The following is a 14,560-nucleotide window of genomic DNA, read 5'->3' as shown; positions in this document are numbered from 1 at the left end:
AGTAAAATGGCAAAATCGATGAAACGAATTGCGATAGTTATCTGTAAGTATTGTCAGAGGTAGGCAACACTGTGATTCATCGAGGCAGGGTTGTCGGAGTATTCTAAAAAAATTTGGTACTTACCGGTTAACCGCATGTCATAGAACAAAATGTTATTCAACACTGCGATTGTTCTAGGCAGGGCTGCAATAGATTGATGGGCTTGATTGATTTAAATTTTTTTTACTTACGTCCTCGTCCCAACAATACACAGAAGAATATTTTTAGCTGGTATCATGGTTTTATGCTTAGCAAACATGCTGTTCTTCTCTCAAAACCAAAAGTCACCTCAATGTACATATATTTCACCATTTTATTGTAATATTAAAATGCCGCCAAACTAGCTTTTGAAAATACTTGCATTTTTGTTTGTTTATTAATTATAAATACATTTAATAAAAAAAACCTAAATTATGTAACGCTTAGATGTTTAAAAGAAAGAAAAATATTTTTTGTTTCTCCTTTAATAACTCGTATGCATTATAAGCCTTGTCGTCTGAGATGCGTTCGCTTTTCAGTGGCAAAAATGGATGATAAATGTCCCTGTGAGTGGATGAGTGATTGACTGACTGACTGCATGGCATGCATGGAAAACGAGAGATAGTCCTGATGATATTTATAATGAAGACAGCGACTGCTGCCCGCGCTGCCGCTGCCTTCCAAATAGCAACATCGCCAACAGTTGCTGTTGGCCCCTAGCACTTGCGCTTGGGCGTTCGTCGTTGCTTAACGCCGCAATTGTCAACCTTCTTGCTGCCCTTGGCAATAGCTAGCAACTTGACGAGCTTCTTGTGCGAGTCACCGACAATCCAGCCATGCTTCTGATACTGCTCGCTGTCATCAAAGTGCTTGGGCGCGGGCAAGGGCTGTGGATGTGGCTGCTGCTGTTCATTTTGCTCTTGTGATTGGGCATCAATTGAGTTGTCAACGTCAGCATCGGCATCAGCATCAGCATTAGTTTCAGTTTCAGCAGTTTCAGATGGTGAACCATCGCCCTCACCGTCGGCGCGTCCGGAGGCGGATTCATCATCACTTTCAGAGCTGCTCCAATAGTACAACTGCTTCTCGCTGGCCGGACGCTTCCTGCGCGCCGGCGACTGTCGATTTCCTTGCGATTTACGTTTCGATTTTAAATTCTTATTGCTGCTGCTGTTGTTGTTATTATTATTATTATTGTTGTTGTTATTGTTCATATTTTTATTGCTATTGCTGTTGTCGTAGCTCGCAGCTGTCGCATTGCTGCTACCGCTGCCTCTGGGAGCAGCAGCAGCAGCTGTTGCTGCTGCCTGGTGTTTACTATGACTATGACAATTGCTGCTGTTGTTACTGCCTGCAATATTGCTGCTGCTGCTGGCGCTGCCAAGACCAGCACTACGTGACTTTTGCTTGCTACTTGGCTTCTCGTTGACTTCACGATATGCGGGAGCATTCAATGTGTTCGTTGCTGCTGCCAGTGGCGATATGTCGCCGGTTGCTGTGGCAATTGTTGCTGCTGCTGTTAGCGTTGGTCGAATTTGCCTTTGTGGTCGAGTGCTGCGCGTGCGCTGATTAGCCGCACGCTTTGGCTCCAACTCAACTGTCTCCATATCTGGCGACTCTGGCGACTCCAGCTCCGCAAATGGAATCGGATGCAGCTCTGCTTGCACCTCTATTTGTATTCTCTGCTGTTTGCCGCTCTTTCTTTTGGCTGCTGCTGGTGGTCCAGCTGTTTTCTTTGCCTTGCTCCTGCTGGCCTTGCCACGTGACGTCTTGGACGTGCTGCTCTGGGCCACAACGCTGACATCGGCAACACGTTGGCGCGAATGCTTAGCCTGTTGCTGTTGCGGTGGTGGTGACTGCTCGTGTTGCTCCTGCGGCTGCAACTCTTGTGGCTCTGGCTCTAGCTCCGGCTGCTGTTGCTGCACTGCTCTGCGATTCTTGCGACTTTTGCTGTTGGCCCTGGGCTGTGTCGCCGCCGCTGGCTCCTTAACAACAGCAATCTTTGCAGCAGCTTTGCTGACCACTGACGATGGCGCCTCGGATGTTTGAGTGCTAGCTGCTTCGCTGGTTTTGCGTTTGCGTCGCTGCTCCTGCTGCTCTTTTTGCTCGATGAGCGCTATGATATCCTTGGTGGACAAGAACTCCTCATACTCATCGGAGCTCCAAGTCTCGACAAGTTTCTTGGGTCGATTGGTGGTGCAGCGGCGCTTGGACTTGCGTTGGCCCTCATCGATGAGCTGCTCAATGTCCTCGGTGCTCATGCCCAGTTCACTCTGCAGCTTGGCAATATCTTTGCGTGGCGCTGGCGGCTTTGGCTGCCTCCTACGCTTTGCGGCTGCTGCTTTGGGCTTTGCCTTGGTTGCTCTTTTAGCTGGTGGTGGCTTTTTGGCCGCTGCTTTGGACTTGGGCGCTGCCATCACTTGCTGCTGCTGCTTGCTGTTGCCCGCAGCAGCAGCTACTGCTGCTGCTGCTGTTGAAGTGGACGATGCGGCTTCTTGGGGCTTGGCAACGCCACGCAGCTCATCAAAGAGTTGATCCAGCTGCGCTTTGTCCTTGGGCGCAGTCTTGACAAGCGCTGTTGTTTGTGCTGTCGCCTTGGCATGCTTAAAGATGCGACCCATGATCAAGGATTTATTCTCAAAGGTCTTGGCTGTGGCACGACTGCCGCTGCTGCTGCTGCAGCTGCTGCTCTGCTGCGATGAGGAGCCGGAGCCGGAGCTGCTGCCGCTGCTGCTGGTGCTGGAGGCGGTGGATGAGAGCGCTGGAGCAGCCGCAGCAGTCGCAGCTAGCTTTGCCACATGTTGCTGCTGCTGCTGCTGCTGCTGCGCAAGTTGCGCCTGCTGTTGGGCCTCATTGGTCAGCTCCACATCCTCGCAGCTGAGAGTGCCAAAGTCGTAGTCATCGCGATCGGAGTAGCTGGCCGTGGACACGCTGTTGTTGTCATCGGTTAACAGATTAAGGCTCGTCGTGGGCTTCTGAAAGGTAATGCTGGCCTTCTCCTCCAGTCCTATATCCTTGAAGGGACGCTCCGGTATAATAATGCGATGCGATGACCCAGCCGGCAATTGGCCAGTGCTGGCAGCAACTGTTGCTGCTGCTGCGGCCGCCTTGATTGAGGCTGCATGCATGTTGGTCTTGGACGACGTGGAGCTCTGCTGATCTGCTGATCGTGGTTGTTCCACAATGGCGACCGCAGCAGCAGCAGCAGCAGCAGCGGGCACTTCAACTGGTAATGGCAATGGCTCATTGTTGTTGGTGTTGCTGCTGCTGCTGGGCGTGGGCGTGGGCACAGACACGTAATCGACGCCCGGCGGCTTCTCGCTGCCCAACGCAATATCCGCCAGCTCGGTTAGCTTGCAAATCGCGCGCGTTGACTTGGCCATTTCCATATCCACAGACTGCAGACTGGGCAAGGGCATGGTCGACTCGTAGCCCTTCATGGCAGCCTTGGTCTTGAAGCGCGACGTTGTGCCCGAGAACTGCGAGATGCCCGAGTAGTTTGGCGACATCCTTTGCTGATGGTGATGATGATAATGTTGTTGCTGCTGCTGCTGCTGCATATGGTGATGATGATGTTGCTGCTGCTGCTGCTGCTGCTGCATCTGTAGCTGCTGCTGTTGTTGCTGCTGATGATGATGATGATGATGATGATGATGATGGTGGTGACTACTGTAGATTGAGTGAGAGAAAGTATATTTTTGATATTTGTTTAATTATTTGTATTCTTTCAACTTACGTAGCTGCCAGCGGGGGCGAGGGCGTGGGTATGGGCGAGGGCGTCGGTATGGGCGAGGGCGTGGCCGAACGCGGAGGATTGCGATACACTTGCTGTATGACCGGCTGATGAGCAACTGTTGCTGCTTCTGGATAGCCTGCTGCTGCTGATGTTGAGGCTGCTGAGGCCAAGTCTGGATGCAACGGCTCCAAGGACTTGCGGCAACCTGCGCTAACAATCACTGTTGGCGTGGGCGTGGGCGTGGCCATGGTGGCAGCTGCGGGCGGCGGGGGGGCACTGGCCACGCGCGGAGTCTCGGCGCTCTTCAGAATGTTGCAGCATTCGTAAAAGAGACGCTCGTCGGGATTGAGATTAAGACGGGCCGTGCTGTGGGCGGGACTAGATGGTGGCTCCTGCTGCTGACGCTGCTCCTCCTCATAGTTATCGTGCAGCCGCAGACTCTCCTCGGTGATGACAACACGACGAGGTGGTGGCGAATAAATCGAAGGCGCTGATATATACGCCGGCGGCATGAGGACGGAGGCGCGCAGAGGATACTGCTGATGCAAGGGTAGAGCATCGAATGCCGCTCCCGGCGGCTCTGGACTGGGCGAGCGGGGGCAACTGGGCAGGCTGCGCGGACTATGCGGACTTGGCGGACTAGGCGCCGCCTGGCTCTTGGACTGCAGATACTCCAGCTCTGACAGCTTGGATACGTGCGCCAAGGTCATGTTGTGCTTGGCCAGCGATGTGGAGGTGAAGAAACTCTTGGCACACAGCTCGCAGGCATACTTGTCCAGCTCACCCGCCAGCATCGCCGCCTTGCGTGCATTTCGCTTCTTGGGCCGTCGCGTCAGCAGCACGCTGCGTCGCCGGCGACGTCGACGACGACCACGTCCAAGATCCTGCGAGTAGCTCGTATAGACGCTCATTTCATCATCCAGATCCATGTCCATCAGCTCCGTATTGGTGTTGGCATCGTCGTCGTCGCTGCCAAAGTTCGAATCATTGAGATTGGGCGCACTTCGCACGCTCAGCGAGGTGGGCGGACGATAATATTCGTCCTGCTGTGCCGCCTTCTCGCGATTGAACTCATCGTTGGCAAACTCGAAGTCCTCCTCATTGGCGGCCGACATGATTTTCTCATTTACATTCTTGGCAATTTCTGTCAAATAGTTGTCCTCCTCCTCCAGCTCGGCATGTGATCTTTGACGCAGTTGCTCATGTTGCTGCCGCTGCTGCTGGTGCTGCTGCTGCTGCTGATGATGTTGTTGCTGGTGTTGTTGTTGTTGTTGGTGGTGCTGGTGTTGATGATGTTGGTGGTGATGGTGGTGGTGGTGATGCTGCTGCTGCTGCTGCTGTTGGTGATGATGATGATGATGGTAACGGTGTTGGTATTGTTCCTGTTGTTGTTGTTGTTGCTGTTGCTGTTGTTGTTGTCGTTGATGGTGCTTCTGCTCGGACTGCTTGTGTATGTTCTTGTTGAGCCGCGGATCACGATTGTAGACGGTTTTGATTACCTCGGGTTGTGTGACCACCAGGATGCTGTGCTGCTCTAGCTCTCGCTCCTGTCGTTCCAGCTCCTGTCGCTGCTCTAGCTCATGTTGTTCCCACGCCTGGCGCGCCCGCTCTCGCCGCTCCAGCTCCTGACGCTCCAGTTGCTGCAGCTCTAGCTCCTGCAGCTCCCTCTCCTGCCGCTCCAGCTCGCGCAGTTCCCGCTCCTGCAACTCGCGCTCCTGCAGCTCCAGCTCCTGCAACTCCCGCTCCCGCTGTTGCTGCTTCTGCTCCAGCTCCTGCAGCTCACGCTCCCGCTGCCGCTGCTTGTGCTCGAGCTCCTGCTGCTTCTGCTCCCGCACTCGCTGCTTCTGTTCCCGTTTCTGCTCCCGCTCCCGCTGGTTCTGCTCCTCTAGAAGCTGCTGCTGCTCTCGCTGCTTCTGCTTCTGCTCCTGCTGCTGCTGCTTCTGCTGCTGCTGCTGCTGCTGTAGCTGTTGCTGTTCTCTCCTGTGCTCTCTCTCCTTTTCCTTTGCCACATTGCACAAGATGCTAGGACGCAATATGGGATTGGGTGTGCTTGCCGCTTTGCTCGCGGCTGCTTCTTTAGCTGCTGCGGCTTCCTTTGCCTGCAGCTGCTTCTCAATGCCAATGGAGAAGGACTCGAGCGATGACTTTAGCATGCTGATGTTCGTCTCCGCACTTAGCGCTGGCGCCTTGCCACGTCCACGTTTATAGTAACAGCTCTGCCGGCGCTTGGGTCTGCCACGTCCAGTGCTGGCTGCCGGCTCCTCCGTGGACTTCTTGCGCTTGGCCTCGCTCGCAGCTGCTGCTGCTGCCTGCGCCTGTTGCTGCTGCTGCTGCTGCTGGCTGTGCAAGGTGGCACTGCGTTTGGTGCTCGACATCAGCAACATGCCCGTGAGCAGAAGATCTTCGCTCTTCTCGTATGCCAAGTTCTCCAACTTCTTGAGATTGTCGCGACGCGCATTATCGATTTTAAAGCTCTCCAGCAATTGATCCGCCACAATGGCAGCCAATTCATTTTTGCGTCTTCGTCGCTGCTTCTTCTTCTTGTCCTCTGGCTTGGGTTCTTCTGGTTGCTCCTCCTGCTGCTGCTGCTGCGGCTGCTCCTCCTCAGGCTGTTGTTGCTCCTCCTCTGGTTGTGGCTGCTCCGGAGGCTCTGGCGTTCGTTGCTCTATTTGCTCCTCAGGCTCTGGCGTTTCTTGCTGTGGTGGTTCCACATAAACTTTCTTTGGTTCCTCCAGAATATGATTCTGCTGCAGTTCGTCTGGCGATTCTGGCGAGTCTGTGGTAGCAACGACGCATTCATTGGGCTCAGTCTCCACCATGAGTCGTACGTCTGACTGCGGCAGACTGTGGAAGCCCGACGAGGTGTTGTTGTTGTTGTGCATGTTGCTGCTGTACTCATCCATCAAATGGTAGCAATTGTGGGCAGCACACAGACGAGTGGGCGTGATGCTGCGCCTAAAGGTCGCCGCCAGCGCAGGCGCCACAGAAATGACAGAAACGGGCACAGCAGGCGCTGGTGCTGCATCCTCCGGATCTGGACTCTCTGGACTCTCAAGAGGCGTGCCAGTGCGAACCGGCATGGGCGTGGCAGCAGCCATTGGCAGTAAATTTTCAGACTTATGGCACATACTGTTGTTGGCTGCTGCTGCTTCTTCAGCTGCTGTGGCTTCTGCTGCTGCTGCAGCTTCTTTTGCTGCTGCTTCTCTTGCTGCTGCTCTCGATTTGCGGCGGCGGCTTTTTGCTGCTTGTGCTGCTTCTTTTGCTGCTGCTTCTGCTGCTGCTGCTTCTTTCGCTGCTGCTGCTTCTTTCGCTGCTGCTGCTTCTTTCGCTGCTGCTTCCTTCGCTGCTGCTTCAATTGCTGCTGCTTCTGCTTCTGCTGCTGCTGCTGCTGCTGCTGCTGCTGCCTCTGCTGCTGCTGTTCTTGACTTGCGGCGGCGTCTTTTTGCTTCTTCTGCTGCTGCTGCGGCTGCTGCTGCTGCTAGATCTTCTACCACTGCTGCTTCTGCTTCTACTACGACTTCTGCAACTGCTGCTGCTGCTGCTGCTTCTGCTTTTGCTTCAAGTGCTGCTGCTTCTGCTGCTGCTGCTGCTCTTGATTTGCGGCGGCGTCTTTTTGCTTCTTCTGCTGCTGCTGCTAGATCTTCTACTACTGCTGCTTCTGCTGCCGCCGTTACTGCTTCTACAACGACTTCCTCCACTGCTGCTGCTGCTGCTTCTGCTTTTGCTTCAAGTGCTGCTGCCTCTGCTGCTGCTACTGCCTCTGCTGCTGCTGCTGCTCTTGCTTTGCGTCGGCGCTTTCTAGCTGCTCCTGCTGCTGTCTCGGATGTGCTTGCTGTTGTTGGAGTTGTGTCCATATGAGCAGGCGGCAGCGGTATGACTGCTGCCCCATTTATTTGCGTCTCAATGCACTGCTGTGGGTCTGGCTCTTGCTGTGGCTGTGGCTCTGGCATAGGAATCGGCTGTGGCTCTGGCATATGCGTCAGCTCTGGCATGGGCGCTGGCTCTGGCTTAGGCATGGACGTGGGCGCTATCGGCGTGGCCAAGGACAGCGGCGCAATTGTTGCTGGCAGCTCAGCGGCCAGCAGCAGCGCTGAGCGGCAATCGATGGTTTTGGAACGCATGTTGCGCTTCTTTGGCGTCAAGTTTCTCATAGACGGAGCAACAGCAGCAGCAACGGTTGCAGTTGGAGTTGCTGCTGCTGCTGTGGAGAATAAAACTCCCGCGCTGGCGCAAACTGCTGCTGCAGGCGTTGGCATTGGCATTGGCATTGGCATTGGCATTGGCACTGGCACCGGCAACTGTTGCTCGTCATCATCTTTAGGCAGGCTTGCCTGTACCGCCATGATAACCGAGTTGATGGCATCATCAATATGATTATTGATGACTGCATCCATGCGTGGAGTACACTGCTTATCCTTCTTATGTGCCACATCACTGGCGCGCTTCTTTGCTGACTTTGGCGTGGCTGTTGCTGTTGTTGCTGCTGCTGACAGCGTCAGCTGAGCTGTTGCAGCTGCACCGGACACTATTGGCACCGCCACGTTTATGGGCATCGTAGGATTGCGCACTTGCGGTATTTTCAGCAGCTCCAAATTGGAATAATAATGAGCCAGCGCTGCTGCTTCATTGATGCTGCTGCTGCTGCTGCTACAACTGTTGCTGCTGTTGCTGTTGCGCAACAGAGGCAGCGGCAACTCCTGGCAGCTGTTGAGACCAAGCGTCGCCACAGGTGCTGGCAATAGTGGCAGTGGTAGTGGTGGTGGTGGAGGCGGTGGCGCAGGCGGTTGCTGCATATGCTGTTGCTGCTGCTGCGTCTTCTTGGACAAGTCCAGTGGTTGCATTTCATCCAACTCGTACAAATTACGTGCCTCAAAGCTACCGATTGTTTGACGACGCGCGGGCAAGGCAGCAATGCGCTCTTGCTCCAGCTGGTGTTGGTGTTGCTGTTGCAGCTGCTGCACATCAGCAATTGTTGGCATGCCTGGCTTGACATGGCTGAGATTTAATGGTTGCGGTGGATCCAGCATATAGTCGGCTGCCACCACAGGCAAAGGCAAATATAATGGCATATTGGACATCATCAATGAGCCTGTAGTTGCTGCTGCTGCTGCCGCTATTGGCGTTGGTGGTGCTGGTGTTGGCTTCGGCGGCAGTGGAAGAGCAGCGGGCATTGACATTGGCATGGGCATTGGCACTGGTAGAGGCATATTTAAAGGCATTGGCAACGCTGGCAGCGGCAACTGTTGCTGTTGCTGCTGTTGAAGTTGCTGTTGCTCTAGCACATATTTTTTCAGCTGGCTTTTGGAAGGAGCAACTGGCGCTGCCATTTGCTTGGTTGCTGCCTTTGTGGGCGTGGCACGCCGATGTGTTGCCGGCACAGCTGCAGCTGGAGCTGATATTGTTAAGCCGGCACTAGCAACAGGCTTGTATGCAGCAACAGTTGCTGTCAACATTGGCTTAACTTGAGGTTGAGTTGGCTCAAAAGTTACAGTTGCTGTTGTGTTTGCTGTTGTAGTTGCCACTGTTGCAGTTGCTGTTGTAGCTGCCACTGTTGTTGTTTTTGCTGCTGCTGCTGCTGCTGCAGTTGTTATTGTTGCTACAATTGCTGCTGTTGTTGCGACTATTGTGGTTGCTGCTACAGTTGCTGTTGTCGTTGTTGTTGCTGTTGTTGCTACTGCTGTTGGCTCAGCGCCCGTTTTTATGATGCGTCGACACAAAGCTTTGCGTTTTGGCGTCTTTGGCGTTTGCTCTGCAGTTGCTGTTGCTGCTGATGGCACTAATGGTTGCTCTGCTGGCAGCAATTGCTCTTTGATTACTCTTGATGTTGTTGGTGTTGTAACTACTGCTGCTGCTGCTGCCGCTGCCGCTGCCGGCTGTTGTTCAGTCTTGAGCTTCTCCTCCAACTTGCCAGTTAGCATGGCAATGCAGTCGCTAATGCGTTTGCTACGCTTAACAACATGCGAGTGTTGCTGTGGTGGTTGTTGTTGTTTCTTGACTGCTGGTGGTGTTGTTGCTGCTGCTGTTGGCGCTGGTGTTGTTGGCGGCGTAGGCATAAGTTGCTGCTTGCCAAGCGGCATGGGCGAGGTTGCTGTTGTTGTTGTTGTCGTAGCTGTTGTCGTTGTCAATGCTGTTGTAATTGTTGCTACTGCAACTACAACATTGGTGACAGCAACTGTTGCTGTGCTTGTTGCTAACACATTTGCAACATTTGCTGCTTGACTGGCAGTGTTTAAAGTGGAAGTTGTTGTTGTTGCTGGCGTTGCTTTTATAGCTGCAGCAGCAGGCGCAGCCACTTTTGTTGGCTGCTGCTGATGTTGCTTGCGGCGACTGCGTTGCTGTGGCTCGTCCGTTGTGCTTGTGCTTGTGCTTGTGGTTGTGGTTGTTGTTGCTGTGACAGTTGCTGTTGATTTGGTTGATGTGGATGCTGCTGCTGCTGCTGGTGTTGCTGCTACTGTTACTGCAGCTGCTGTCGGCTTGCCACGCACCAGGCGTGAGCGCGTATTGCGCAGAGCATGCTGATGATGCTGATGAAGGTGATGCATGTGATGCGAATGATGATGATGATGATGATGGTTGTACAACTTCTTGGCATTGCGCACCAATTGCTTCTTGGCCGCCTTGCCCGCCTGCTTCTTGGCACGCTTCTTGTTGTCCGTGGGGAAGATCTTCTTGCAGACGCGTTTCGCCGGCAAATTCTCCAGCATCTTACGTATGGATTCCGCTGTTCCGCGAAACAGAAAGAGAGGGCAATATATAGTGTGAGCTGATTCAAATTCAATGTAAACAAGCACTTACCATCGCTGGGACGTTGTCGTGGCGGTGTTTTGGTTTTGTTGGAATTGGAATTCTCATTCGAATTGGAATTTGAGTTTGAGTTGGAGTTGCAGCTCTCCTCGGCAACATTTTCTGTTAGTTGCTGCTGCTGCTGTTGCTGTTGCTTCTTCTTTTTTTTATTTTTGCTTAGAAGCTGCGCAAAGTGTTTGGCGGGCTTGTTGGTCGCTGCAGTGCGTCGCTTTTTGGAGCCGCAATAGTAACGATATTTGCGCTTCTTGGCCAGCGACCAAACGTAGTCACCTGAGCAGTCCAGCATGTGCCTATAGAGATCCATTAGGCCGCTGCATTTGCGTCCACATTTGGTACAGCTGGAAGGCGTGTTGCTGCTGCTGCTGCTGTTGATGCTGCCGCTGCTGCAGCTGGGGCTACTGCTGTAGCTGGAGTTTGCGCTTAAACAGACGCTGGCGGGAGAGCAGGCAGTGGCATTGGAAGTGACTGCAGCAGCGAGCGCAGCCGGAGTTTGTTTCATATCGCGACTGTCGTTGTCCTCTAGCGAATGATTGTTGCTGCTGCTGCTGCTGCTGCTGCTACGGCTTGTGCTGGTGCTGGTGCTGCTGCTGCCTGTGGCTGAACTGGTTGCTGTGGAAGCCGTATTAAGGGAAGAACTTGAGCATGGCGAGCCGCGCACCAAGCCCAAGCCAAAGCCAGAAGACTCTGTGGATGAATTGGAAGAGCTGGTTTCATCTTCGACAAGTGTGCGCTCCTGCTTGTGCAACAGTTGCAGCTGCTGCTGCTGTTGCTGCTGCTGCTGGTGGTGCTGATGGTGGTGCGCAGCATAGCGACCAAGTGCACGCTTCGGTATAAACAAATGTCTCAGTAGATTGCAGGCAAGCAGCTCCCGTCCCACCAGCTCATAGTGCGTGGCATAGATATGCGAATGGCGAAAGGTTTTGTGCTCCTCGAGCGCCTTGCGCTTCTCAAATTTGGCACCGCAGCAGACGCACAAATAGAGCCGTGGACGCGCCCATTCACCACTGAGCACCAATGTGGTTGTGGTTGTTGTTGTTTTGCTTGCTGGCAGGTCATGTTGTGGTTGCTGACGCGGTTGCAGATTCAGCAGCGTTAAAAATCCGGCATCGGCAAATGTTTGCGACAGCAATTCCACATCCGCTGACTGCTGGTGGTGGTGGTGTGGGTGGTGACTATAGTATGACTGTTGCTGCTGCTGCTGCTGCTGCTGGAACAGCAGCATGTGTTGCTCCTCGTGCTCGCTTTTGATTATGGCCTGCTCATTCTGCTCCAATATAATGTGGGGCAACAAACGTCGATCGAGCAACATGTTCAGCTGCTGTTGCTGCTGCTGTTGCGTTTGCTGCTCATGTGAATGCTGCTGCTGCTCGAGATCATGTCGCTGTCGCATGCTCAGCTGCGTCCACATATCCAAGCGCGACAAATCACGCAAACCCATAAAAGGTTGCTTCAGTTTCTTAACCAAACGCCCGCCCTCATTGACAACGGTGAACTTCTTAACATAATCCCATTTCCACTTCCAGCTGTGCTTGATATGCGGCCGTCGTGACGACGACACCTTGACCAGCGGCAGTGGCAGCGTGTCCAGGCTCTGACAGCCATCGCCACCAAACTGTTCGGCGGTCAGCAACGTGGGATAAACGCTGCCCAGCAGCAGCTGATTGAAGCTGTTGCCAGTCGCCAGCGAGTCGCTGCGCAAAGGTTGCGGCGGTGCTGGGCCGCTGCGCAGACGACCATCGAGAAAATGCTGCAGATTGTGGCGCACATTGAGGACCACATCCTTGTAGAAGTTGTCATCAAACACATTGTTGCACTGGCTGGGCATTCGAAAGTGTGTATCGTCTAGCGAGGAGCAGCTGCCGCTTGTGGTGGCAACAGCAGCTGCAGTCGCTGATGTTGGTATTGTTGTGACTGCTGCTGTATTACTGGCGGCAACTGTGGCTGTTGCTGCTGTTGTTGCTGTTGAAGGTGTTACCACTGCCGCTGGCTGACGCTGAGCAGTGCGATTGCTGCTGCGTTGCTGCTGCTTTGTGGTAGCAACAGTTTCGGGCTGCGCCTGCTGCTGCTGCTGCTGCTGCTGCTGCTGCTGCTGTTGTTGTTGTTGCTGTTGCTGTTGCTGACTATTGCAACGCAAGCGAGCGCTACGATTGCGTTGACGCTGTCCCGGCAAACGATTTTGTGCAAGTCCCAAGCGAAACAGCACAGGCTCCTGCTGTTCATTGTCAATTATTGAGGTTTGACTGTTGTTGCTTTTGGCTTGCAGCATTTGCTGCTGCTGTTGTTGTTGCTGCTGCTGCTCATGCAACTGTCGCATATGGTTGCTGAGTTGCAGAGCATCAGTGAAACGCAAATGACATTGCTGACAGCCAAAATATTTATCCGCATGGCTTACAATTAAATGCTCAAATAAATCCGCCAGCTGCTTGGCAGGCAAACAAATTGTTGGCGTTGCTGCAGCTGTTGTTGCTGCTCCTGTGCTTGTTCCTGTGACTGTTGCTGTCGTCCCGGACTGCTTGGACTTATTGTTGCAGTGCTGGCAACCTGGAAAGTTGCTTAAGCCATTCTGACCATTACTGTTGCTGCTGCTGCTGTTGTTGCTGGCGGTGGATCGATTGCTGCATCGCCGCTCTTTGCGCTCCGTATGGAATTTATCAACATGCTTTGCCTGCAACTTGCTCGACACAAATTTTTTATCACAGTACAAACACAAGACTTTAATAAAAGCCGCTGCTGCTGCAGCTGATGCTGCTGGTGTTGTTGTTGTTGTTCTTGTTGCTGTTGCTGTTGGATGTTCACTTTTTTCGAGTTGCTGCTGCTCACGTTGCTGCTGCAATAGCTGCAATTTCTCAATGAGGCGCGGCAATCGCGACAGTGGCACATTACAAACTAAAGATGTCGGCAATTGCTGCTGCTGCTCTTGTTGCTGTTGCTTGTCCAGCTCCAGCTCCACATCCAATAGCTTCGGCTGAAATGGCGGCGGAGCCTCTATTGGTAGACTGTGATTACGTTTTTTACGCGGCAGCGGCGCCTTTTGTGGTGTTGTTGATGTTGATGTTGTTGTTGCTGCTGCTGCTGCTACTGGTGCTGCTGCTGATATTGGTCCAATTGGGCTGCTGCTGCTTGTGCTGTTGTTGTTATTGTTATTATTGTTGCCATTTAGCTGCTGCTGCTCCTCGGAAAATTTAAAACCACGGCGCAGACCAAAGCGCGACATGGTCTTCATGTCGCTCCCCTTTTTAGTTTATCTTCTGGTCTGCCAAATTTTTACTTAAAAGAAAACAAAATAGCGTAAAAACAATCAGTTTTGAAGTATCAGACACTTTTTACCAATTGCAACTCGCTCCAATTGTATATAGTTTGTACCATACATACATACACATGTATGTGTACATGTGTGTGCGTGTATGCTTTTTTTGTATTTATGTGCGTGTGTGTGTGTGTGTGTGTCAGAGTCAGTGTGTCCACAAATGCACCAGCATCTTAAAATCAATAAAAGAACAAATGCCAAGAGCAGCACAATAATAAACAACAAATGAATAAACGAAATCTTAAAGCCGAGCGCACATTTTGTTGACGAATGGCCAGAAAAACGCACAAAATTGACGAAAATGAGCTGGGAAAACAGTATATAAACAAAAAACTACACGCACACAATTCACCACATACACACATTGAAATATACAAACTCACATAAACGACTGTGTGTTTGTGTTTGTTTGTTTGTATGTGTGCGTATCTGTGTGCATGTAAGCATGTATCTATGTGCGTGTGTGTGTCTGTGTGTATATGTGCATGCAAGATGTAATGAAAAATTATACAATAAACATTTTGTCAACATTATTATTACTGCTTAACTATTTATGCATTTTACCCAATGTGTTCAATATTTATTTATAATTTTCTACGTGTTCTGTGCACTGTGCTGCTGCCGCCTTTTTGCAATTTATTGTTTATTTTTCTTTTAGATTTCTTTGATTATATAGTATATGTATTCTTTGCTT

The 14,560-nt window shown here is 52.3% G+C and overlaps 1 protein-coding gene across 1 annotated transcript; it reads right to left on the bottom strand.

Moving 5' to 3' along the window:
• Positions 1-452: 452 nt before the first annotated feature.
• Positions 453-14,471, bottom strand: LOC108605073. The gene is made up of 7 exons (XM_033294409.1): positions 14,431-14,471; positions 10,551-13,826; positions 10,160-10,476; positions 9,374-10,117; positions 7,523-9,301; positions 3,798-6,925; positions 453-3,541 (listed from the first exon to the last, which is right to left on the bottom strand). The coding sequence occupies exons 2-7, from the start codon at positions 13,780-13,782 to the stop codon at positions 736-738; spliced, it is 12,006 nt and encodes a 4,001-aa protein (XP_033150300.1). The 5' UTR covers positions 13,783-13,826; positions 14,431-14,471; the 3' UTR covers positions 453-735.
• Positions 14,472-14,560: the final 89 nt, after the last annotated feature.

Source organism: Drosophila busckii, chromosome X (genome assembly GCF_011750605.1).
Source record: "Drosophila busckii strain San Diego stock center, stock number 13000-0081.31 chromosome X, ASM1175060v1, whole genome shotgun sequence".
Classification (NCBI taxonomy): domain Eukaryota; kingdom Metazoa; phylum Arthropoda; class Insecta; order Diptera; family Drosophilidae; genus Drosophila; species Drosophila busckii.
The sequence above is the reverse complement of the archived record's forward strand: the minus strand, read 5'-3'. Positions and strand labels throughout refer to the sequence as shown.

Excerpts from the sequence above, each read along its gene's own strand:
- LOC108605073 (XM_033294409.1), bottom strand. The coding sequence starts at position 13,782 with ATGAAGACCATGTCGCGCTTTGGTCTGCGCCGTGGTTTTAAATTTTCC. Across the intron at positions 10,118-10,159 it reads CATCCACATCAACCAAATCA|AGCACAAGCACAACGGACGA; the intron begins ACAGCAACTGTC and ends ACCACAAGCACA. Across the intron at positions 6,926-7,522 it reads GCAAAGCAAGAGCAGCAGCA|GAAGCCACAGCAGCTGAAGA; the intron begins GCAGCAGAGGCA and ends GCAGCAGCAGCA.